This window comes from Sciurus carolinensis, chromosome 6 (genome assembly GCF_902686445.1).
Source record: "Sciurus carolinensis chromosome 6, mSciCar1.2, whole genome shotgun sequence".
NCBI classification, from domain to species: Eukaryota; Metazoa; Chordata; class Mammalia; order Rodentia; family Sciuridae; genus Sciurus; species Sciurus carolinensis.
The window spans coordinates 99,191,361-99,218,849 of record NC_062218.1 but is presented as its reverse complement, the minus strand read 5'-3'; the positions used below and the strand labels follow the sequence as shown (position 1 = coordinate 99,218,849).

Here is a 27,489-nt window from a genome sequence, read left to right as displayed (position 1 = left end):
CCCCATTGATCCCTTTGTCATTAGCATCTATAGAACTAGACTCTTGCTTTGCCCCAGAATACAGCACTGAGGTTTTGTATGCTAGTTCAAGGACCAGAAAATCATTCTGCTATCTGTTTGATTAGTACATGCGTTAAGGAAGAAAATAACTGAAACAACATAATTTGAAAGTGACCATCAGACTATTAACTATACATACACATGTAAAATAGAAAAGTGAAAATTTCCCCTAGGTCTTGAACAGTATTATTATTCAATTCACAAATTTGCATATTTATTTATTAACTCCCTCAGCAAGCATTTACTAGACATATCTTACAGATTGGGTTCTATTATATTATGTGACAATATTAAGTTGACAAAATTATACTGGATGTGAATCTATTTTATTTCCAGTTAACATCATTATTTCTGGGAAAATAACTTAAAACCCACTTTCCCTTTCCCCCTTATAACCTAGAAGAGTAGAACAAGGATTGCTTCATTTTTCCTTTCCTAACTTCTGTATATCTCTTTCTTTTGTATCCATAATTTCTATGAGAGAGGTCAGAAAGTAATAGTGTAAAACTGATTTAAAAAGTATTTTCCTTAATCCATTCAAAAAATTTTTTGAAACATATTAAGAAAATTGTGCACCACAATCAAGTGGGGTTCATCCCTGGAATGCAAGGATGGTTTAACATCTGTAAATCAATAAACGTAATCCATCATGTCAATAGGCTTAAGGATAAGCATCATATGGTTATTTCAATTGATGCAGAAAAAGCGTTCAACAAAATACAACAGCCCATCATGCTCAAAACACTAGAAAAAATAGGGATAGTAGGAACATAACTGAACATTGTAAAGGCTATTTATGCTAAGCCCATGGCCAACATCATTCTTAATGGAGAAAAACTGAAACCATTCCCTTTAAAAATGGGAACAAGACAGGGATGTCCTTTTTCACCACTTCTATTCAACATTGTCCTTGAAACTCTAGCCAGAGCAACTAGGCAGACCAAAGAAATTAAAGGGATACGAATAGGAAAAGAGGAACTTGAGCTGTCACTATTTGCTGATGACATGATTCTATATTTAGAGGATCAAAAAACCTCCTCCAGAAAACTTCTTGACCTCATCAATGAATTCAGCAAAATAGCAGGCTATAAAATCAACATGCATAAATCTAAAGCATTTTTGTATGCAAGCAACAAAACAGTTGAAAGGGAAATGAGGAAAATATCTCCATTTGCAATAGCCTCAAAAAAAAAAAATAAAATACTTGGGAATCAATCTAACCATAGAGGAAAAAGATCTCTACAATGAAATCTATAAAACATTGAAGAAAGAAATGAGGAAGACCTTAGAGGATGGAAAGATCGCCCATGTTCTTGGATAGGCAAAATTAATATTGTCAAAATGGCCATACTTCCAAAAGTGCTATACAGATTCAATGCAATTCCAATTAAAATCCCAATGACGTACCTTACAGAAATAGAGCAAGCAATCATGAAATTCATCTGGAAGAATAAGAAACCCAGAATAGCTAAAGCAATCCTTAGCAGGGAGAGTGAAACAGGGGGTATCGCAATACCAGAACTTCAACTATACTACAAAGCAATAGTAACAAAAATGGCATGGTATTGGCACCAAAATAGACAGGTAGATCAATGGTACAGAATAGAGGATATGGACACAAACCCAAATAAATACAATTTTCTCATACTATACAAAGGTGCCAAAAATATGCAATGGAAAAAAGATAGCCTCTTCAACAAATGGTGCTGGGAAAACTGGAAATCCATATGCAACAGAATAAAATTAAACCCCTATCTCTCACCCTGCACAAAAATCAACTCACAATGGAACAAGGACCTTGAAATCAGACCAGAGACTCTGCATCTTATAGAATAAAAAGTAGGTCCAAATCTTCAACTTGTTGGCTTAGGATCAGACTTCCTTAACAGGACTCCCATAGCACAAGAAATAAAAGCAAGAATCAATAACTGGGACAGATTCAAACTAAATAGCTTTCTCTCAGCAAAGGAAACTATCAGTAATGCGAAGAGAAAGCCTACAGAGTGGGAGAATATCTTTGCCACTCATACTTCAGATAGGGCACTAATTTCCAGAATATATAAAGAACTCAAAAAACTCTACACGAAGAATACAAATAACCCAATCAACAAATGGGCTAAGGATATGAAAGATGCTTCACAGAAGAAGATCTATAAGCAATCAACAAACATATGAAAAAATATTCACCATCTTTAGTAATAAAAGAAATGCAAATCAAAACTACACTAAGATTCCATCTCACCCCAATTAGAATGGTGATTATCAAGAATACAAGCAACAAAAGGTGTTGGAGAGGATGTGGGGAAAAAGGTACACTCATACATTGCTGGTGGGGCTGCAAATTAGTGCAGTCACTCTGGAAAGCAGTGTGGAGATTCCTTAGAAAAATTGGAATGGAAACACCATTTGACCCAGCTATCCCACTCCTTGGCCTATACCCAAAGGACTTAAAATCAGCATATTACAGAGATACAGCCACATCAATGTTCATAGCTGCTCAATTCACAATAGCCAGACTTGGAACCAATCTAGATGTCCTTCAATTGATGAATGAATAAAGAAACTGTGGTATATACATATACAATAGAATATTACTCAGCTATAAAGAATAATAAAATTATGGCATTTGCAGGCAAATGGATGAAATTGGAGAATATCATGCTAAGTGAGATAAGCCAATCTCAAAAATCCAAAAGATGAATGATCTCACTGATAAGCAGATGATGACACATAATGGGGGGTGGGAGGGGGGCAAAAGTGGAGGAAGGAGGGACTGTATAGAGGGAAAAGAGGGGTGGGAGGGGTTGGGGGAAGGAAAAAATAACAGAATGAATCAAACCTCATTACCCTATGTGAATGTATGATTACGCAAATGGTATACTGTTACTCCATGTACAAACAGAAACAACATGTATCCCATTTGTTTACAATAAAAATAAATTTAAAAAAAAAGAATGGAGGAAGGAGGGACTTTATAGAGGGAAAGGGGGGTAGGAGGGGTGGGGGGAAGGAAAAAATAACAGAATGAATCAAAAACTATTACCCTATGTAAATGTATGATTACACAAATGGTATGCCTCTACTTCATGTACAAACAGAGAAACAAGTTGTACCCCATTTGTTTATAATAAAAAATAAATAACTTTCCTTACCCCCCTAAAAAATTTCGAAATGCCAAGAGCCACTATGAATAAACTACAGTATTTGAATCACTTTGATTAGATGCATTAATCTCAAATATAAATATTTACTTATTTGTTAAGTATATTTGGCTTCTAAAACAATAAAATTAAATCCAAATTGAATGGACTTTGAATATTTAGTGCACCTTTGAACACACACAAGTATTTCTGACATAAAAATTAGTCATCTTTCTTCTTTGTAAAATGTATTAATAAAAATGCAAAATAAAAGGTTGTTAAATCCTATACCAAATAGTATTTTCTTCTTTTTATCAGTACAAATAGGTGTTCTGAGACATGCTTATAATTTCTATGTAATCACAAAACACTGTTGTGGAGCCATTAGCTATGTTCTGAGTGCCTTTCTCAAAGGAGACTCTTTTGCCAAGAGAGTATTCATGAAAAGTATAAGCTACAGAACATGTCACATTTTATCAAATAAGTTATCATTCAAGATACAAATCAAATGTTATCTCTATCACAAAGCCTCCTCTGATTTCCTCCCCACCCAGATGTTCTCTCTCATGTTTTCTCTCTCCTTTCTCTGAACACCCACTGAAATTTACTTTTACATCTCTTGTGGTTATCATGACCTTTTCATAATGCATTGTAATGGTTTGAATAAATATCTCCTCTTCCATAATAGTTTGCTTATAGTATACAAAGACTTTTACATATTTTTCATTCTTCATTATAGGTGGCAGAGTGTTGTATACATGTTTCCCAAGAAACACTTTGGTGCTTCATTTTTTTTTTGTTTCAGACCTTTATATTACTTTTATTATTTTAATAGGTTTAATGTTTTACCCTTGTTTCTCAAAACTAAACTACAATCTCCTTGAGGCTTATGGCAATTTTCTAACACTTTTATACTCCCAGAATTCTTGGCACAGGGTATGCTGAGAAGTGTTCCATTTAATTGATTAAATGTTATCAAAGATTCATCTAAGAAACATTTCAGAACATAGCTAGCAGCCATCTCCCAGTCAGAGGAATCAAATCCCATAAAATTTGCTTACCATGGCATTGAAATTTGCATGATCCCCTTTCCTATTTGGAATCTGAATGCAGGAGACTGGCAAATTCAGTCTTACCCCAGTGGCCAGATTTCTCAGGTCAGCAGCATTATGCTCCCCCCGCAACAGCAAACTGTTATTATTAGAACCAATTCCCAGAGAGGCCCGATAGAGATATGTCTGAGTAAGTCTCTCTACTGTAGTGACATCTACTGTGGCTGAAGTCATACAAGGATTAGAAGCCATCTTCCTTCCATGCCTCAGATCCTCTGAAGAGTGACAGCAGCTTTGAGAGGAATAACCTGGGCTCTGGCTCAACTTGATACACATGAAGAAAAGTAAGCACCCCAGAAATATGAAAGAAATGCAGGCCAAGGCAATTACTAAGTACAAGTTCTGGGTAGAAAGTTGCCCTCCTGGTTCCCAGACATCTTCAAAATCTGGAAGGACCTGAGGCACAGAATTGCTTAAAAGTACACCCAGAATGACAGAGGAGGAAAGTGGTGGGTCACCATGGTCCTGAACCACTACCACCACCCTCTGCTTAATTGCATCTGTAGACAGAACTAAGCGTGCAGTACGAAGCTCTCCCATATTGGCTGAAATTCTGAAAAGACTAGAGTCAGAAGCCTGAGAGATGTGGTATGAGAGCCAGGCATTGGAACCACTGTCTGCATCCTCTGCTACCACTTTTGTGATCAAGTGTCCTGTTCTGGCAGAGTGGGGCACAACTTCCACTGGGATAGAGCCATTCCTAGGCAAGGGAAACAAGATGACTGGCGCATTATCATTCCTGTCTACCACAAACAAGTTTACGGTCACTGTTGCACTTCTGGGAGGAATGCCACCATCCCGGCCTTCCACTTGGAAGTGAAATACCCTGAGTTTCTCAAAGTCAAAGGAAATTTTGGCAGTGATCTCCCCACTGGATGGTTCCACTGCCACCAAGCTCGAGGCTGGCATCCCTTCAGAATTAAGAGTATCCAACAGTTCATAAAAGACAAGGCCATTTTCCCCCTGGTCTGGGTCCTGGGCAAACACACGACCTAAAGAGGCCCCAGGGCCATTGTTTTCAGCCACAAAAAGTTCTTGTTGTGGTTGAGGAAATCTTGGTGTATTGTCATTTACATCAGCAACTGACACAGTGAGAGTCCTTTGGGTGCTGAGTGGGGGTGAGCCACCATCTGAGGCAGTGATCAGGACCTGGTATTCGCTCATCTGTTCGTGGTCGAGAGGCCCATCAGTCAGCAGGCTGTAGTAGTTGTCAAAGGAAGCCTTCAGCTGAAAAGGGCCTCTGCTGGACATGCTACAAGTGACTCTACCATTGGGACCAAGGTCCTCATCCTTTACACTAAGGAGAGCAATCACTGTGCCAGGAGCAGCATCCTCTGGAACTGAGCTGGAGATAGTCATGAAGTCCACCTCCGGGGCATGATCATTCACATCGGTCACCTCCACCAGCAGTTTGGCAGTGCTTACTAGACCGAAGGCACCTTCATCCCTTGCCTCAATGTATGCCTCCAACAGCGTTTCTGGTGCACCTAGTGAAGCAGTTACCTGCACCTCCCCACTTTTAGGATGTATGTGAAAAATATGTCGCAGCTCTGCTTGAGTGCTATTGCTTAAGGAGTACCAGACTTCACCATTAGAGCCTTCATCTGGATCCGAGGCCCGAACCTGGAGTAACACAGTCCCAATTGGTGCAGTCTCTGGAACCTTGGTACGGTATACAGAGCGCTCAAACACAGGTGCGTTGTCGTTTGTGTCCACCACGATGATGGTGACTTGTGCGTCTGCGGAGCGCGCAGGCAGCCCACCATCCTGAGCTGTGAGGACCAGTAGATGGGTGGCAAGCTGCTCCCGATCCAGCGCTTTCTCCAACACCAACTCCGGGTATTCGCTGCCGTCAACCCGCGACCCCATGTCCAGGCGAAAGTGCTGACTGGGGCTTAGGCTGTAGCTTAGCATCCCGTTACTTCCCTCATCAGCATCTTGGGCATTAGGGAGAGTAAAGCGGGCTCCGGGTGTCAGAAACTCCGGGATGTGCAGCTGCACATCGCCGGCAGGAAAATGAGGTGAGTTGTCATTGGTATCCAGGACATGAACACGCATCTTGTGCAGTTCCAGAGGGTTCTCGAACATTAGTTCATAGGTCAAGACGCAGGCAGCTTTGGTCCCGCACAGCCGCTCGCGGTCCGCTGGCTCTCGGACCACCAAGTTACCGCTGCTCAGGTCCACTCCAAAGTAGGGCTCCCGGTGGTGGGAAAGGATGCGAAAGTTCCTTAAGGACAGCGCAGCCGCGGGCAACTTCAAGTCCGTGGCGACATTGCCTATCCCCACGCCCCGCTCGGTCTCCTCCAACACTGAGTACTCCAGGTGTTTGGCGGCAGCGCTGCAGGAGACCCAGAAACATAGAACAGCCACCTCCCAACCCATCATTCTCTCCTTTGGTGTCCACGCTCCACCAGCGGTGACCTGGGATCATGTTCCGGACTCCCGGGGACCACGAGCCACGATGAAGAGCAAGCTCTGTGGGCCGCCGCGAACTTAGAAGTGCAGAGACCGCCGGCCGACTTTCCGCCTCTGGAGTACGGGAATTACCCGGTGCTGGCCAGCTAGGAGCTCTGTTTGTTCAACTGGAGACTTTGCAGCCGTCTGGGAAAGCTGATCCGGCCGGGTGCGGAGGAGCGCAGCGCCGCCTAGGGTACAGAGACGAGTAAACTTGCCCCGGCTGGAGAAGGGCAGTCTTCGGTCTCCTCAGACTACGATACCGCCCCTAGCTCTGGCCGCCGGCGCAGGGTGGGAACAGGAAGACGTTCTGAGAAACTATGAAGTCTCTCCTTAAAGGGCGTTTCCTAGGACAACGCCCTGACACGCCCCAAATCTTAAACACTTCCTGAAGACAGCTGATAACTGGGGCCGAACGCGACTGGGATCTTCTCCGCCCAGTGGAGCGTCTAGCCTCACCTCTGTGACCCACTGACCTCCTATATTGTCCGCTGAAAGTGCAGAACCCCTTGCAGAACCGCGGGGCGGAGGCGGTAAGAGGCGGAACCGTGAACGTGACTGACCACGCCTTCTAAGCTTAAGGAAACAGGAACCACGGAACCAAGAGCTGTCATGCATTGGGTGCTGGGTTCCCAGCCTCCTTGCTGAGGGTCGAAGTCCCTCCCGCACCCTCTTAAGTCTCCGGAACCGCCAAGAGTTCAATGGAGGCGACAAGGAGGGGCACTTTGGGGAACAGTTTCCACTTCAAATTTCCCATAGACTCAGGCTTTTGAGGCAGCAAAGCCAGCAAGCGTAAGGCTTACCATTTTACGCCCCCCCCCCCCCCCACACTTTCTTTCTTTCTGTCAGATCGCAGTTTCTCCTTCCCCTAGAGGCTCTACTGGGAGTGCTTTGCAGGAATCTATAGATGCTCTGAGTAACAGAGGAGGTCATAAACCAGTAAAAATACCAAAACCCAGAAATTAAAAAATTGACAACTTGTCCCCAAACAGGACGTGAGAAGATGTGGAGGGGAAAGTGCTGAGATACTCTCCACAGTGCGACCAGGAAACTACTCACTGTAAATTCATTCTCTGAATATTTAGAAAACAGCAATGAGGCAGGTAGATGCCAATAGCTTCTCCAACTTCGCTTTCAATCCGGGCTTCTGCACGAAAATCGCGACAGGTGATCAGTTGGGTGAGAAACATCTCTGAGCCACAACACCTCCAACTTCTGTCTGCCACCTAAAACCAGTTGCTGAGACAGGCGAGCTAGGACGATTAAATTCCTCATTCAAATCCTCTTTTAAATATAGTTGCAGTGTTCAAAGCCCCAAGAATCAAAATTTGAAAGGCAAAAGCTGAACAATTGATCAAAGAACTAAAGCTTCCAGGACATTTTCTGGTTATTAAATTGCCTAAAAGCATTGATAATTACTGAAGCGAGGTGATGGTTCATGTAGGTTAATTACACAATTCTCTCAGTTTTTGTTTATGTTTGAATATTGGTGTGTATTTTTAAATTGCTGATTTAAATTGTGGGGAGGGTGAAAACTCCATCATTTTCTTCTTAAGACCAAAAGTGGAACTCTTCCGCTGGAAAGTGGGATTCAGTGTTCCACTGAGAACCATTTACCTCCCCTGCACATCACGAATCCATTCCCTGTCTCTTCCAGGGAACTATAAACAGGATGTAACATAAGGCAGTGTAAATAGTAAATGCACCCTTACTAGTCTGCCTTTGTGAATTAAGGAACTAAGTCTCAGACAAAATTAGGACAAGAAACATGTCATCTATTAGGTAGTCACAAGAGTAGACACAATTAGCAAACTTTACTAGGATATAAAATAGTCCACAAAATTTGAACTTATTCTTCACCAAATTTCAAAAACAAAACAATAATTTGCCTCAGTGCAAAGATTAGGATTTGCATTTTCTCATTTTAATTTACTGCTACTAGTCAAGCTAATTGCTTTGGGATTAAATGTTTTTCTTTCCACTAGCAGCATATGAAAAACATTTGGAGAGATGCACTCAACTTTTGGAAAACCCCTTAACTTTTGACCTATAATGAAGCCTCTTACACAAGTTTAGGAATACTAAACTATATCTGGGAGACAGTATGTGTAGACATAAATTAAGATGTGAGGAAAAGGAAAATCTAATACAGAGAACCAGCATGGAAATTTATCACAAAAATTCTTCACACACTCCTCAGATTTCTAGCTTTCCTTTTTCCTTTTGCCCCATTTAAACTACCACTGACATCTATTTTCAAGGTATTTAATTGGTGTCAAGAAGAACTGAATAGCACCTGCCAGGTGAGCTCCATCTCACCATATGCCTACCTAATTCCAGGTATAACATTTCATTCTTATTCAAAAAAACAGGGATTTGTAAGAAAGCAATATTTAGGAGAAAGGATATCTCTAAATGAAAAATCAAAAGATTTTTGATTTTTGGACAGGATTACCAGATGAACATTAAAATCCTGAATCAACAAAACTCTCAGAACCTTTTGTTGCTAATATTTCATTTTGTAATTTTACAGAATTTTTCAGTTTCTCCTAATTCAGGAATTTCCAAGCTTTTACTTATGTGCAATTATAATTTTAAGTGGAGACTATGCAAATCATAATCTTAATTTCTGCTTAAGCTCTATATTATAAAATTAAGCTCTATTATTATAAAACCCTCTCATTAAACGTGGCCTTCAGGTATAAATTCAGAAGAGTAGTCCATTGCATGCACTCTTATTACAGATCTCAAAGCCAAAGAAGAAAATAGTGACTCTGATACCCCCTAAAGAGCTTGTCAGTGAAAGGATACTGCACTTTGTTTTGTCAATTTTTTGAATAGTTTCTTTTGTTTCAATTTCATTGATTTCAGCTCTGATTTTAATTATTTCCTGTCTTCTACTACTTTTGCTGTTATTCTGTTCTTTTTCTAGGACTTTGAGCTGTAATGTTAGGTCATTTCGTTGTTGACTTTTCATTCTTTTCTGGAATGCACTCCATGCAATGAATTTTCCTCTTAGTACTGCTTTCATAGTGTCCCAGAGATTTTGATATGTTGTATCATCGTTCTCATTGACCTCTAAGAATTTTTAAATCTCCTCCCTGATGTTTTTTGTTATCCATGTTTCATTCAATAGCATATTATTTAGTCTCCAAGTGTTGGAGTAATTTCCCTTTTTTATTTTGTCATTGATTTCTACTCTCAGTCCATTATGATCTGATAGAACACAAGGCAGTATCTCTATTTTTTTGCATTTCCTAAGGGCTGTTTTGTGGCATAACACATGGTCTATTTTCAAGAAGGTTCCATGTGCTGCTGAGAAGAAAGTGTATCTGCTCATTGATGGATGGAATATTCTATATATGTCTATTAAGTCTAGATTATTGATTGTGTTATTGAGTTCTATGGTTTCTTTGGTTGGATTTTGTTTGGAAGGTCTATCTAGTGGTGACAGCGGTGTGTTAAAGTCGCCCAGAATTATTGTGTTGTGGTCTATGTGATTCTTGAAATTGAGAAGGATTTGCTTGATGTACAGGGATGCACCATTGTTTGGGGCATAAATATTTACTATCGTTATGTCTTCCCGATTTATGGTTCCCTTAAGCAGTATGAAATGTCCTTCTTTATCCCTTCTGACTAACTTTGGCTTGAAGTCCACTTTATCTGATATAAGGATGGAAACCCCCGCTTTTCTACTGAGTCCATGTGCATGGTAGGTTTTTTCCCAAACTTTCACCTTTAGTCTATGGATGTCTTTTTCTATGAGATGAGTCTCTTGCAGGCAGCATATTGTTGGGTTTTTCTTTTTAATCCTTTCTGCCAGTCCATGTCTTTTGATTGATGAGTTTAGGTCATTAACATTCAGGGTTATTATTGAGAAATGATTTGTATTCCCAGTCATTTGGCTTATTTTTGGTTTTTAAGTTGGCTTGGTTTCTCCTTTGAGTGGTTTTTCTCTAAGGTAGTTCCTCCCTTTGCTGACCTACATTGTTGCTTTTCATTTCCTCCTCATGGAATATTTTGTTGAGAACATTCTGTAGTGTAGGCTTTCTATTTGTAAATTCTTTTAACTTTTGTTTATCATGGAAGAATTTTATTTCATCTTCAAATCTGAAGGTTAGTTTTGCTGGGTATAGGATTCTTGGTTGGCAACCATTCTTTCAGAGCTTGAAATATGTTGGTCCAGGTCCTTCTAGCTTTTAGAGTCTGGGTTGAGAAGTCGGCTGCTATCCATATTGGTCTCCCCCTATATGTAATCTGATGCTTTTCTCTCACGGCCTTCAAAATCCTATCTTTATTTTGAATGTTAGGCATTTTCATTATAATGTGCCTTGGTGTGGATCTGTTGTGATTCTGTGCAGTTGGTGTTCTGTAAGCCTCTTGTATTTGATTTTCCAATTCATTCTTCAGGTTTTGGAAATTTTCTGATATCATTTCATTGAATAGGTTGTTCATTCCTTTGGTTTGTATCTCTGTGCCTTCCTCAATCCCAATAATTCTTAAATTTGGTCTTTTCATGATGTCCCATAGTTCTTGGAGATTCTGTTCATGATTTCTTACCATCTTCTCTGTTTGGGCAACTTTATTAAATATTTTGCCTTCATTGTCTGAGGTTCTGTCTTCCAAGTGGCCTAGTCTGTTGGTGATGCTTTCCATTGAGTTTTTTATTTGGTTTATTGTCTCCTTCATTTCAAGGATTTCCATTTGGTTTTTTTTTTTTTTTTTGAGAATCTCTATCTCTTTGTTGAAATGATCTTTTGCTTCCTGCAGGTGCTCTTTCAGCTTATTGGTATTATCATTCATGGCCTGCATTTGCTCTCTTATCTCATCCTTTGCTTCGCGAATCATCTTAATCATGTATAATCTGAAGTCCTTTTCTGACATTTCTTCTAACATACTGTCATTGGATTCTATTACTATAGAATCTAGATTTGTTTGGATCATTTTCTTCCCTTGTTTTTTCATGTTGTTCATGTATCTTCCCCTCTAGCAGTGCAGATCTGGGGTATTGCAGATTTCCCCCTATAGGCTTATATTGGCCCCAAAGGTTTCCAAAACCCTTTCTTTGAGGGGAGATCAATATTAGCACTATGCAATCAGACACTATGCAATCCTAGACCAAATAGCCCCTGTGGGGACAATAACAAAATTGTCATAATAAACAAAATGAGTTCAAATATTATCTTCGGTAAAACAAACAGGTTTGCAATAAGGTCTGCAAGATACTACACTTTAAACAAAATTTTCTTAGTGCTTAAGATTGTTACCTAGAAATATATTAGGTACTATGGAAACTAATTAACAAATATGACATCATAATCACATTAAACAAACTTTAATCCTGTAAAATAGTTTAACCAAGTGCCCAAAGCAAGTCTAATAGAGTCAGAGTTCTTTGAGGATAGAGATCTGTATCATTTGATTTTGTTTCTCAAGTTTCTAAAGTAAGTGGCTAAAGCACTCTTGATATACAACATCCTCTTGAGTCATTTTTTTGTTTGCTTTTTTTTGTTGTTTTTTTACTTAGATCTCTTACAAATAACAAATCACTACAGAATTTATTTCCCAAGTTTTTGTTCTAAGGAACTAATTTTTCTCTATGATGTACTCTCTAAAGTATCTTGGATCTTTCTTTGTGAATTTACACTCTAATTAACTCTGTTATGTTTGCTTATTATTTTTATTAATGATGTACCAATTTCTCAAAAAAAATACCTTTATTTAAAAATATTTTCCATCTTCAAACTATGACCCTCAAAACTTAAATCATGCTTCAGGCAGGCCAATCACCTCCAAGAAAAAGACATCCAGTTCTCTCATTCTAAATACTGTATGTGATGAGAGTCCAAGATTGCAGTCTGACCATCAGGGCAAACCATTGCCAATGCCTATCTGCTAAGCTGTCACAGGCTGAAGACAAAAGTAGATTTACATTACAAAAATCTGAAGTTTATTTGTATTTCACATTCTTTTTCTTGAATGATACCTTCGGGTATTTTTCCCTTTTCCACATATTTGATCTCTTTGAGGACATTTATCAGGACATTTTCTGTGTTTCAAAGATATGCTTTTCTCCCTAATTCTGCTGAATTCTTTGTCATTTCCCGTTTACTTTTCTCAGATTCTGCAAGTGTTTCTTCTTGATCTGGACTATATATACCAGGCAGAACCTGTTCACCTTTTTTACAGCTTCGAATACATCCTTAATTTCTGTGATGATTTTATATTTCTCTTCCATTTATTTCATGAATTGTGCCAGTTCACTTTTCATGATCTTCTATGGCCTTTTCATTTTATCATTGAAACTCTGGAACCCTGTTTCAAGTTCTTGATTCAAAATTAAGTCATATATTCAATAAAAGGTGAATATCCAAAATAGATAAGGAACTTAAACAACTCAACAATAAGAAAACAACCCATTTGAAAATGAACAAAGTATTAGAAGATAGTCTAAGTTATATTTTTTTATTTATAGGCAAAATAAATAAAATTATCTTTTTAATATGATAAACTGTGCTGTATCACTCTGAAAATGCAAGATAAAGTTTAATCATATCATTGTGGGTCTTTCCAGTAGATGCTAAGAGTTTTGTGTGTCCTAATGCAAATGAGTTAAAACAAATAGTATGTTTTAAAGGAAGTTATAACTAGTTTTAGATTAAGGATGAGAAATTTGAGGGCATTTTTAGTTTAGAGATAAAAGTGTGTGTCTGTTACACATTTTTAATGGTCATCTTTTTCTCATAAAAGTAACATACTATTTTGTGCTTTTGATGAAGTTTGACCTATATACATGATTTTTATTGCTATTTTCACTTTGAGTGGAATGTTAATGTAAATTGTACTTATTTTTATACTTTAATTTTCACTAATTTTGCTTCTAGGCAATAGGTAGAAAAAAACTTTTAATCTTAAAAAAGAAATAAAATGAGTAAAGGGGATGACAGATACAACTCAAAAGTAGTGTTTTCCTAGCACGTGCAAAGCCCTGAGTTCAATCCCCAGCTCTGATACCTGAATAGCATCACACACACACACACACACACACACACACACACACACACAAATGGTCAATAGTTATATGAAAAATGCTCAAAATCATCAGGGAAATGCACATTTAAACCACAATGAGATATTATCTCACACCTGTTAGAATGACTGTTGTCAAAAGATGAAAGAGAATAAATGTTGGCAAAGATATGGAGAAAAGGGAACCCCTGCATGCTGTTGGTGGGAATATAAACTAGTACAGCCCTATGGAAAACAGCATGAAAAAAAAAAGTTAAAGATAATAACTGCCATATAATCTGGCGAGCCCACTATTGGGTGCATATTTAAAAGAAATGAAATCAATATGTCAAGGAAACATTTGTACTCCCATGTTCACTATTCAAAATAGCTTAGACATGGAACCAACCTTAATTTCCATCAGTGAGTAAATGGATAAAGAAAATATATACCTACATAATGGAATACTAATGAAGAAGGAAATCTTGTCATTTGTGATACCACAGATGAATCTAGAGGACTTTATGTGAAGTGAAATAAGCCAGGCACAGAAAGATAAATGTCACATGATCTCACTTATACAGTTAACCCTCCACATTCATGGATTTAACATCTGGATTCAACTACTGATCAAAAATATTTCTTAAAGTTGCTTCTAAATTGAACATGTACATTTTTTCTTGTCCTTATTCCTGAAACAATAAAATGTAACAAATATTTACATAGCATTTATATTACATTAGGCATTATAATTATCTAGAGATGATTTAAAATGTACAGGAGGATGTGCATATGGTTTTATGCACATTTTATATAAGAAACTTGAGCATTCACAAGTTTTGGGATCTGTGGGGGCTCTGGAGCCAAAACCACAGATATCCAGGGATGTCTGTACATGAGAGCTAATGAAGTTGAATTTATAAAAGTAGACAGTAGCATGGTGGTTACAAGGGGTTGGAATGGGGATATGTTGGTCAAAGGATACAAAATTTCAGTTAGATAGTAGAATAAATTCAAAAGATCTATCATGCAGCATGGTAATTATAGTCAACAACAATGTATTCTATTCTTGAGAACTGCAGAGTAGATTTTTAGTCCTATCAGTGCAAAAAGTATGTGAGGTGATACCTATATTAATTAGTTTGATTAAGCCATTCCACAATGTATACATACTTCACAACATACTGTACATGACAAATATATGATAAAAAAATCTTTACTTCTTAATTTAAAAACAATTGATTAATTAGGTTTTGTGAATCCTTTGGCCAAAGACTCCTAGTCAAAAATGTTGTCTGCTTGTAAAAAATTTCAGGTGTATATTCTTATCTGTAATTTGTCATGTATATATTGTTCCTTTCTTGCAATATGAACATAGATCCCATGTTGACTCTTTTGTGAGCATTACTTATCTTTGAGAGAAGTTTTTCCAAGACCATCTACTTTCAGGTAGAATATGTAATTAGATGGGTAATAAATTCTTTGAGTTAAAGTTATACTTTCCTTTTTGTCATTTTGATAGTGTTTTGTGTGTATCAGAGCTTTTACATGTCTTTAACTGATGAGAACTGCCAACTGCAAGACAACTTGTCATTCAGAGTTTTCTCTTCAGCTTACCACATCCTTAGGTTCAATCTTGAAATAATGGGGCATCTGCTCACTATCACATTCAGCCCTGCCTTCTCTCCTATTTAGTCATAGAATTATGAGTATCATGCTTCAGTCTCCACCTAGATCTTTCGGTTCTAAGGTTTTTCATCTCAGTGTGAGTTACCACGTGGAAACACCAATGCACCAGGCCTTATAGAGCTCTCCAGTGGTAGGTATACTTTCACAGCATTCTCACAGCTTGGTCTACTCTTCATGGCACTTGGGAAGTTATGTTCATAATTATTATAGTTTTATTCAAATATTTACAGAGTTTCATCACAGGTATGGTCTTATTTTTTGTTTGCTGCTCTTTTTGTTGTTTTTGGTGAGTTTCATGGAAGATAAGAGACATTTGAATGTACATTTTCATTTATCCATAGCTGATAAAAAGCCCACTTTTGTTTAGTTTTGTAGGTATGTGGGAAAGTACTGATTTAAATATTTTAAACTAATCATCTCATTGAAATATTCTCAGTTCTAAATATTTTTCCTTGATTTTCTGGGATTTTTAATTTTCTGGGATTTTACAAGTAAAAAACTTGTATTACCTGGACATTTTTTATCATTCAACAATATATTTTATTCTTCTTTCTAACATAACACATGTATGTGTGTATATTCTTATCCTGTGTTGTCTTAAACATCCATGGCAGTATTGAATAAAATCTATAATAAGTATCCTGATATGCTCATGATTTTTATGGGACTAATTCTTGTGTTTAATGTTTAAAATGAAAGCGGCTAGTGTTTTGCCACTTTATTATTATTATCATTTTATTTACTTTTAATTCCTTTTAAGAATCTATCCTAATGATATTTGTTTATCATTTTTGAAACCATCATATAGCATGAGATTAGTATACAGCCTTTTTTGGAAAAATGTTGAGAGCATAATCATATTTTTATTTAAAATTAGGCATTATCTAATAAACTGATATTAGGTAGAGGGTTAGTAGTGATTTTAGAACTTCCTTTTCAGCCACACTTAAAATCTTCATTGGCAGCTCAGAGGAAGATTTAATGCGAGTGCTTACCAAATATATAGCAATATGAAGCTTGAAGGTAGGCAAATATATGGTGTGATTGAAAGAGATAGGCTGGCTCTTAATCAGCAAATTTGAGTTTTAAAAAACGTAAGTATAAGCCAGGCACAGTAGCACGCACCAGAAATCCCAGGGACTTGGGAGGCTGAGATAGAGAATTGCAAGTTCAAGGACAGCCTTAGAAACTTAGTGAGATCCTATCTCAAAGTGAATAATAGAAAGGTCTGAGGATGTAACCTAATGGTGAAGTGCCCCTGAGTTCAATACCTAGTAATGGAAAAAAAAAGGAGGTATAAAAGTCTAGTACAGCCTCATTGTTGACAGTTTTGCAACTAGCAAAAAAAAAAAAAAAAAAAAAAAAAAAGACACAAAATTCTAGTTTCCAATCCATCATGAAAAATAGGTGATATGGTTTGCTATCATTTGGATATCATTTTTTTCCCAAAGATTCATTTGTTGGAAGCTTGACACTCAAAGTAACCATATTGAGAGTTGTAGGACCTTTCAGAAGTGAGGCCTGTGAGATTAGGTGATGGAACACCACCCTCAGAAGTGATTAATGCCCATCTTGATCTTGCAGTGGTAAGTTAGGTCTCTTGGTACTGGATTAGTAACTGTGAGAGCACGTGGTATCAAGCCAGCTTGTCTCCCTTCCTTCACTCTCTTCCTTCTTCTCTTACCATGTGGACTCTCCCACATGTACCCTTCTATTTTCCATTATGAAGACTTCACAAGAAGCTAAGCAAATATTTGGCACTGTATTTGTGAACTTTCCCACCTCCAGAACTTTGAGTCAACATGAACCCTTTTTCTTTATAACTTATCCAGTCTCAAATATTTTGTTATAGCAACAAAAAACCCAGTACAATGTGACTATTAAACAAACAAATTTTGAACTTGATTACCACATATATGGAGTTTAAAATAGAAGGACTTGATCTCCTCTTGGAGTTGATTAACCAAAGTATGACTTTAACTTCTGAGGGCCATACTTGAAGGTGAAATAGAAAACCTGTATCTTAAGCAATTGTACGAAACAACATAAAGACATATGTTGTTGAATTTATAACAGAAATGTAACAAATTTGCCAATCACAGTGCAAAAGAGTTGGGTAGGAGAGCAGCTCTATCAGGTAAGGAAATGACACCAGATGGTAATTCAAACCCACAGAAGCAAATGAACAAAACCAGAAATGGTAACTAAAAAATGCTATAAATATCTTTTTCCCCTCAGCCCCTCTAAAAGATATAAAAATTACACAAAGTAATAATTACTATAACAATGCATTTTTGGGTTTGTTTTATATATATAAAAGATTTTATATTGTTTTTACATATATATATGTATATATATACATATATATATATATATATATATATATAAAGAATGTGTCTTGATTTTATGTAGTAATTTTTATCATACCCTGGGTGGATTACAACACAGTTTTTCTCCTAGTTCTGGAGGGGACAAGTCCAGACTCCATTTACTGGCAGGGCTGCATTCCCTCTAGAGGCTCCAGGAGTATTCTATTCCATGCCCCTTCCAGTTCACATGGACTTCTGTTCTGTGTGTGTCTTCTCTTTTTCTACCTCTTATAAAGACACTTGTCATTGGAATTAGTGCCCATCTGGAAAATCCAGGATGACCTCATCTCAAGACCCTTGACTTAATTACATCCTCAAAGATTATTTTTCCAAGCAAGGTCACAGATTCCAGAAATTAAAATGTGGACATACCTTTAGGGGGGCACAATTTAACCAGCCACAAGATCTAATAGACTTAACAATAATACTAAAAGGGAAGAGAAATAAAGTTATATTTTATTTTATAATATTTTTATCTCATGCAAATTAATATAAATCTGAAGTAGATACTGATAAGCTAGAATGTATATGATAAACACTGGAGAAGCCACTGAGAAAACAATTCAAAAACATACATTTTAAAACTTATTAAAGGAATTGCAATGTTAAATGATAAAATATGCAGTAAAAATAAATAAGGGAGAAACATAGGAGCAAAAGAGAATGATGACACATAAGAAAGGGAAATGACAGATATAAATCCAACTGTATCAAAAACATTCAATGTGAATGGATTAAATAATCCAATAAAAGGTAGAATTGTTAAACTGGAGTTTAGAGACTAGATTTTTTTAAAGAAAACAAAAATCCAATTGTATGTTGTCTACAGGAGTAACCTTTAGATTGAAAAATAAAAATAGGAACCAGGCCTACACCTATAATCCTAGTGGCTCAGGAGGCTGAGGCAGGAGAATCACATGTTCAAAACCAGTCTCAGCAACTTAACAAGGCCCTAAGCAACTTTGTGAGACCCTGTCTACAAAAGGGAGGAAGGGAAGGGATGTGGCTCTGTGGGTGAGTGCCCCTGGGTTCAATCCTTGACATACACACAAAAAAAGGATGGTAAAATATATATTGTGAAAACAGCAAACACAGGAGGCAATACATAAACTACAAGACAAAAATGTTCCTAGAAATATAAAGGGACATTTTATAATGACAAAGGGTGAATTAGGAAGATGGAGCAATTAGATACAATTAGATACAAAGAGCCCCAATATATGAAGTAAAAACTGATAGAAATGAAATAAAAAATAGATAATTCAACAGTAATAGCTGAAGATTTTAATACTCCACTCCCAGTAATGATAACTAGGCAAAAGATCAACAAGGAAAGCCATAAACAATACTGTAAACATAATAGATATCTGCCTCTGTCTGTTTGGGCTGCTATAACAAAATGCTATATGCTTGATAGTTTATAAACAACACAAATTTATTTCTGGCAGTGCTGGAGGCTGGGAAGTCTGTGATGAAGATACCAGAAGATTTGGTGCCTGATGATGGTGTACTTTATGTCTCACAGATGTCACATTCTTAATGTTTCCTAACATGTGGAAGAGGCAAGACAACTCTCCAGGGCCCAGTTTATAGGAGCACTACTCCTATTCATGAGTGTAGGGATTTCAGGTCAGTCAATGTACAGAGGAGAGAAAGTCCTTCCAGTCAGGCAAACTCCTCAGGACAAAAGGCGCTCTGTTTGAATGGCTTAGTGATGTTCTGCAACTCCTCTATCCTTGAGGCCTGGAGACATTATCTTAATATAATAACCCTTGGTAGTAGCGGACTCTGAGAAGCAAGCAAGTTATGTGATCTGCACATGCACAAAGCTAATCGTACTATGTAACCTAGGTAACGATATGACCCTGGAATAGAACTAGACTGGCTTTCCCATGAGAGCCACTTCTTGCTCTTCACCATCCTGTATGCTTACCTCTTTATTACTCTCCCTTTAACCCTTATAGCTGGACCCCAGTTAACCTTTACATGTGAGGGCAGTATCCTCATGACCTAATCACCTTTCAAAGGCACCACCTCTTCATACTACCACACTGAATGTTAGGTTTCAACATGAATGTGGGAAGAGAAGACAAAAGCACTTAGATCATAGTAAAATCTGTAGAACATCCATCCATCAGCCACAGAATACACATTCTTCTCAATTATATGTAGAACATTCTCCATGATAAGATATATGCTAAGCCACAAAACAAACCTAAACAAATTTTAGAAGATTGATATCATACAATGTATGTTCTTCAACCACAGTGGAGTAAAATTAGAAATCAATAACCAAAATAATATAGATAATTCACAAACAAGTGGAAATTAAACAACACATAATAACCAAAAAGTCAAATAATAAACCAAGAGAGATTAGAAATTAACCTTAGATGAATGAAAATGAAGATAGAACATGTTAAAATTTATAGTATACAGATAAAATTGTCCTAAGAAAGAAATTTATAGCTGTACATGTCAATATTCTTTTTAAAAGATCTCAAATCAACAACATAACCTTCCACCTTAAGACATTGGAAAAATACAAGCAAACTCAACTCAAATGAAAAGTAAGGAAGGAAATAATTAGAAAAGAATTTAATGAAATAAAGAGTAAAAAAAAACAATAAAGACAATGAAACCACAAGTTCTTCCTTGAAAGGATGAACAAAATTAACACAATGTTACCTACACTACCCAAGAGAAAGAGCCAAAAGAAAGAAGGGGTTGGGGATATAGCTCAGTTGGTAGTGTGCTTGCCTTGCATGCACAAGGCTCTGGGTTCAATCCCCAGCACAAAAAAAAAGAAAGAAGAGATTAACGCTACTATTAACCTTACATAAATAAAAAGAATTATAAGGGAATTATATGAACAATTGTATAATAAATGGGCAGCTTAAATAAAATGGAAAATACCTACAAATATACTAATTCTAAAACCAAGTAAAAAAGAAATATAACTTTTAATGGATCCATAAAAAGTAAAGAGAATTAATTCATTATAAAAGAAGTATATATAAAGGTGCAGGACAAAAATGTGTCACCAATGAATTCTATCAAACATTGTTTTTAAAATGTTGGTGGTACTGGGGATTGAACCCAGGGTGTTCTACATTCCCAGTTCTTTTTATTTTTATTTTGGGAAAGGGACTTGCTAAATTGCCCAGGCTGGTCTCAAACTTTTAATACTCCTGCCCCAGTTTCCCAAGTTGCTGGGGTTATGCCTGGCTTCCTCCAAACATTTAAAGATATAAAATATTAAGTAAATAAGTAAATAAGGGGGTCACAATGATGCATGCCTGTACTCCCAGCTACTCAGGAGACTGAAACAAGAGGATTCCAAGTTTGAGGCCAATCTCAGCAACTTAGCAAGATACAGTCTTCCTTATGTGTGAGTAGATGTTCTAATCTCCTCTTACTACAAGACACCAATTGCATTACATTTTTGCCTAAGTTAATAACCACATTTGAACTTAATTATCTCTTTAAAGACCCTACCTCAAATACAGTCAGGTACTGGGATTACTTAGGTACTGAGTTTAGAACTTCAGCATATGAATTTGGAGAGGAACACAATGTAACTCATAATACTCTGACTACTGGCTCCTAACTCAAAGTCCCAAATCTCACCTAAATAAAGTATAGGTAAGATGTGAGATATGATTCTTCCTAGGACAAAATTCCTCTTCCACTATGAATCTGCAAAGAAAGACAAGTTATCTGATTCTAAAATTCAATGGTGAGAAAGGCATAGGATAGGCACTCTCATTTCAAAAGGGAGGAATAAAAGAAAATTAGCCACAAGGTGGCAAGTACCTAACCTAGCAGGGCAAAATTGCATTGATTTTAATGCTGGAAAATAAAACCTCTTTATTCTGGTGGTCTGCACTCTGGATCCACTTGGGTGGTGCCACCTTCTGGTCTCTCCAGAGTGGCAGCCCTATCCCCTTAGCCCTGTGCCCTCTGGGTCTGTGGTGGCACTGGCAGCCTTGCTAACATCTAAACCAATTTTAGGGTAATTTTTTCTTTTTCCTGGAGGATAATTCATGGTCACAGTAATAGTGGCACTGTAGGGTTCCAGAAGCTTGACAGCCTTCCTTTGCTTCATCCCATCTCTGCCCACTTCAGTCCAAGCTGCCAGCATTTCTGCTGGTATACTCCAATCTCTATTCCTGATTTTGGCTGAAATGGCTAATTGAATCCACAAGTCACACAGTTATAATCTCTCCAAAGATGTTTTCTGGTTTATTTCCTCTTTAAGAGATTGAAAACATCCCAAATATTCAAGTTCTGGTTTTATTTTTTTCCAGTGCTGGGGACTGAACCCAGGGCCTTATACATGCTAGACAAGCAATCTACCACTGAGCTACAATCCCGGTCCAAGTACTTTTTGATTACCACTTCCTTCCTCAATTATTGCTCTCTTCTTATATCTTACTATAAGATGCAAAGAGAAACCAGACTAAGCTTTCAACTGTTCACTTAAAAATCTCAACCAAATATTCAAGTTTGTCATGTACAAGTTTTGCTTTCCATAAAACACTACTACACAACTAAGTCAACTTTTTGCATATCCTCCAGTTTCCAATATGTGCCTCATTTCCATTTGAGACGTCAACAGAAGCATCTTTAATATTTGTATTTCTACCAGCATTGTGTTCATGATATATGTATATCTCTAAAATGATAGTAGTTTTGTCTAGAGTTTCTTTTCTTACTGAGCTCACAGTCATCTGTAACATCCACATTTCTACCAACAATTTCTTCAAGTAAGGTGAGATTTTTCTAATACATACCTCAAAAATCTTCCAGACTTACTGGTTACCCAATTCCAAAACTGATTCCACATTTTCAGGTATTTATTGCAATAAAACTCTATTCATGGAACCAAAATCTATTCAAATTTGCTAAGACTTCCATTACAAAATAACCACAGAATGGGTGGCATAAACAACAGAATTTATTTACTTGCATTTCTAGTGACTATAAGTCCAAGATCAGGGTATTGACAGCATTGGTTTCTTCAAAAGTCTCTCTCATTGGCTTGTAGAGGACGTGTTCTCCTAGTATCTTCACATGATATTCTTTACATTTGTGTGTGTGTGTGTGTGTGTGTGTGTGTGTGTGTCTGAATCTCCTCTTCTTTTAAGGACACCAGTTATTTTGAATTATTATCTACTCTAATGACTTTATTTTGACTTAATTACCTCTTTGAAGACCCCCTCTCCAAATATAGTCACATTCTGAGTTTCTAGAGATCAGGACTTCACAATATGAATTGGCAGGGGGACAATTCAGTCCAAAAACACCACATCAACAGAATAAAAATCAAAGACCACTTGATCATTTCAATAGATGCAGAAAAAGCATTTGAAAACTCCAATACCATTTCATAACAAAAAAGTTCTACAAACTATCAACAAGAGAATTTCCTTATTCTGATAAGGCATTTATTAAAAATCCATGGGTAAGAGCATGATTACAGGTTAAAAAAACTGCTTTCACCCTATCCTCTCAGGGTTGTAGGCCTTCACCACCTCTACTCAACATTCTGCTAAAGGTTCTGGTCAGAGTAATTAGGCAAGAAAATGAAATCAAAACATTCAGATTGAAAGGAAGATTAAAACTACTTGGAGATTAATAACCCAGGATATAGAAAATCCTAAAGAATACACTAAAAACTACTAAAATTAATAAATGATCTCAGTAAGAATACAAAATCAATAAATAAAAATTAATCATATTAGCTGTACTTGCAATTAAAAAATCAAAAGTGAAATAAAAGAAATTCTATTTAAAATACCATGAAAAAGAATAAAACATTTAAAAACAGATTTTAACAACAAAAGCATAAAACATACTCTCTGAAAACTACAAAACATCATTGAAATAAATAAATGGAAAAAATGTTTCACTGGAATGGAAAAAACCTTCCATATTCATGGATCAGAACACTTAGTACTGTTAAGATGGCAACACTTCACTCATACATTGCTAGTGGGGCTGCAAATTAGTACAACCATCTGGAAAGCAGTATGGATATTCCTTAGAAAACTTGGAATGGAACCACCATTTGACCCAGTTATCCCACTCCTCAGTTTATACCAAAAGGACTTAAAATCAGCATACTACAGTGATGCAGTAACATCAATGTTTACCAGCTCAATTCACAATAGCTAAACTGTGGAACCAACCTAGGTGCCATTCACTAGATGAATGGATAAAGAAAATGTGGTACATATACACAATGGAATATTACTAAGCCTTAAAGAAGAATGAAATCATGGCATTTGTAGGTAAATGGATGGAGTTGGAGAATATCATGCTAAGCAAAATAAGCCAAACTCAAAAAATCAAAGGCCAAAGGTTTTCTCTGATGTGTGCATGCTGATCCATAATGGGGGGGTCAAGGGATCACCAACTGCCACTGTTGCCTAGAAGTCCACTGTCACAGAACCTGCAGATTTGGTTACACATGGCTACTGCCATTTTGAAACAACAGCCAGGATCTGTAGAACCCCTGGCCAGACTGACCAAGCCCCGTCTCCAGGACCCCTCAGTCCAACCAACCACACCCTACCTACAGAACCCCTGCCTGATCAACCACACCCCACCTCCAGGACCCCCGTGGACCTCGCCCACACCCCCAGCTGCAGCTCCCCATTCGCCAACACATTTAGAAGCCAGAGTGGCCATCTTGGAATATCCTGGAAGAAATAGTTCCCATCTTTAGGTGTGGTAAATCCCATCCTGAGATGCCTGCTGGAGAATGGAATCTCATTCTCAGGTACCTCTCATGCATCAGGCTACTGAAGATTGGGAGGTTTGAATACTATGACTGTAATAGTGTAAATTTTTTTCTTTTTTCTTCTCCTTTTTGAAAAATTTTAAGTTTTTATTTCTTTACTCTTGCTCTATTTTCCTTTTGTTTACCTGTTTCCTCAGGGTCTCTTTCTCCCTTTTCTCATGCTAACAACAAACTTCTTTTGATTACACTTTCACATTTTCTATGATCTAGAACTTCTATATACTCTTTTCTTATCCCATTAACAGTTACATCCTACACCCCTCCCCATCTTCTTTGTCCTCCATTAGAAACTGCAGACCTTATTGAAAATCTGTTTGTTATACTGTAGATAATAACTGAACTCATTCTGTTTATTATGACAATATTGTTATGTCTTCATAGGGGCTATTTGGTTTAGGGCTGCAAATTGTACTGGGTACTGCTAATATTGATCTCACCCTTAAAGAAGAGGTTTTGGAAACCTATAGGGTCACTATAAGCATATAGAGGGGGGGGAAATTGCAATACCCCAGATCTGCACTGCTAGAGGGGAAGATATGTGAACAGCATGAAAAAACAAGAGAAGAAAATAATCCAAACAAAACTAGATTCTATATTAATAGAATCCAGTGACAGCATGGTAGAAGAAATGTCAGAAAATACAGAATTTCAGAATAAACATAATTAAAATAATTCTCAAAACAAAGAATGAGATAAGAGAGCAAATGCAGGCAATGAATGATCACTCCAATAAGCAGTTGAAAGAGCAACTGCAGGAAGCAAAAGATCATTTCAACAAAGAGATAGAGATTCTGAAAAAAAAAAAAACATAAATCCTTGAAATGAAGGAAACAATAAACCAAATAAAAAACTCAATGGAAAGCATCACCAACAGACTAGATCACTTGGAAAACAGAACCTCAGACAATGAAGACAAAATATTTAATCTTGAAAATAAAGTTGGCCAAACAGAGAAAATGGTAAGAAATCATGAACAAGAACTATAGGACATCATGAAAACACCAAATTTAAGAATTATTGGGATTGAGGAAGGCACAGAGATATAAACCAAAGGAATGAACAACTTATTCAATGAAATAATGTCAGAAAATTTTCCAAACCTGAAGAATGAAATGGAAAATCAAATACAAGAGGCTTACAGAACACCAACTGCACAGAATCACAACAAATCCACACCAAGGCACATTATAATGAAAATTGCTTACATACAAAATAAAGATAGGATTTTGAAGGCCATGAGAGAAAAGCATCTGATTACATATAGGGAGAAACGAATACGGATATTGGCAGATTTCGCAGCCCAGAACCTAAAAGTTAGAAGGGCCTGGAGCAACATATTTCAAGCTCTGAAAGAACATGGTTGCCAACCAAGAGTCCTATACTCAGCAAAACTAACCTTCAGATTTGAAGATGAAATAAAATCCTTCCATAAAAAACAAAAGTTAAAAGGATTTACAAATAGAAAGCCTGCACTACAGAATAGTCTCAGCAAAATATTCCATGAGGAGGAAATGAAAAACAACAATGTAGGTCAGCAAAGGGAGGAACTACCTTAAAGGAAAAACCAATCAAAGGAGAAACCAAGTCAAGTTAAAAACCAAAAATAAGCCCAAATGACTGGGAATACAAATCATATCTCAATAATAACCCTGAATGTTAATGGCCTAAATTCATCAATCAAAAGACACAGACTGGCAGATTGGATTAAAAAGAAAGATCCAACAATATACTGCCTTCAAGAGACTCATCTCATAGAAAATGACATCCACAGACTAAAGGTGAAAGGATAGGGGAAAACCTACCACACATGCGGACTCAGTAAAAAAGTGGGGATTTCCATCCTTATATCAGATAAAGTGCACTTTAATCCAAAGTTAGTCAGAAGGGATAAAGAAGGACATTTCATACTGCTTAAGGGAACCATAAATCAGGAAGACATAATGATCAAAAATATTTGTGACCCAAACAATGGTGCATCCATGTTCATCAAGCAAATCCTTCTTAATTCCAGGAATCAAATAGACCACAACACAATAATTCTGGGTGATTTTAACACACTGCTGTCACCACTGGATAGATTTTCCAAACAAAAATGAAACAAAGAAACCATAGAACTCAATAACACAATCAGTAACTTAGACTTAACAGACATATATGGAATATTCCATCCATCAACGAGTGAATACACTTTCTTCTCAGAAGCACATGGAACCTTTTCTAAAATAGACTATATGTTATGCCACAAAGCAACCTTTAGTAAATGCAAAAAAATAGAAATACTACCTTGTGTTCTATCAGATCATAATGGAATGAAATTAGAAATCGATGACAAAATAAAAACAGAAATTACTCCAACACCTGGAGACTAAATAATATGCTATTTAATGAAGCATGGATAACAGAAAACATCAGGGAGGAGTTAAAAATATTCTTAGAGGTAAATGAGAATGACAATACAACATATCAAAATCTCTGGGACACTATGAAAGCAGTACTAAGAGGAAAATTCATTGCATGGAGCTCATTCAAGAAAAGAATAAAAAGTTAACAACTAAATGACCAAATATTACATCTCAGAACCCTAGAAAAAGAAGAACAAAACAACACCAAAAGTAGTAGAAGACAGGAAATAATTAAAATCAGAGCCAAAATCAATGAAATTGAAGCAAAAGAAACAATTTAAAAAATTGACAAAACAAAAAGTTGGTTTTTTGAAAAAGTAAACAAAATAGATAAACCCTTAGCCACACTAACAAAGAGAAGGAGAGAGAAAACTCAAATTACTAAAATTTGTGATGAAAAAGGAAATATCATGACAGACACTACTGATATACATAACATAATTAGAA

General features: G+C 36.9%; 4 protein-coding genes across 10 annotated transcripts in view; all 4 read right to left on the bottom strand.

Moving 5' to 3' along the window:
* LOC124986835 (protocadherin alpha-C2) overlaps positions 1 to 27,489 on the bottom strand; it is a 239,146-nt gene that overhangs the window by 75,917 nt on the left and 135,740 nt on the right. The window lies entirely within an intron of this gene.
* The window catches only part of LOC124986841 (protocadherin alpha-3-like), a 187,576-nt gene that overhangs the window by 45,759 nt on the left and 114,328 nt on the right, over positions 1 to 27,489 (bottom strand).
* LOC124986840 (protocadherin alpha-6-like) overlaps positions 1 to 27,489 on the bottom strand; it is a 166,458-nt gene that overhangs the window by 48,949 nt on the left and 90,020 nt on the right.
* Positions 4,238 to 6,697, bottom strand: Pcdhac1 (protocadherin alpha subfamily C, 1). Its single transcript, XM_047555643.1, has one exon. The coding sequence runs from the start codon at positions 6,695 to 6,697 to the stop codon at positions 4,238 to 4,240; it is 2,460 nt and encodes an 819-aa protein (XP_047411599.1).

Bases quoted from the DNA above. Each gene is read 5' to 3' on its own strand.
- Pcdhac1 (XM_047555643.1), bottom strand. From the start codon at position 6,697: ATGATGGGTTGGGAGGTGGCTGTTCTATGTTTCTGGGTCTCCTGCAGC.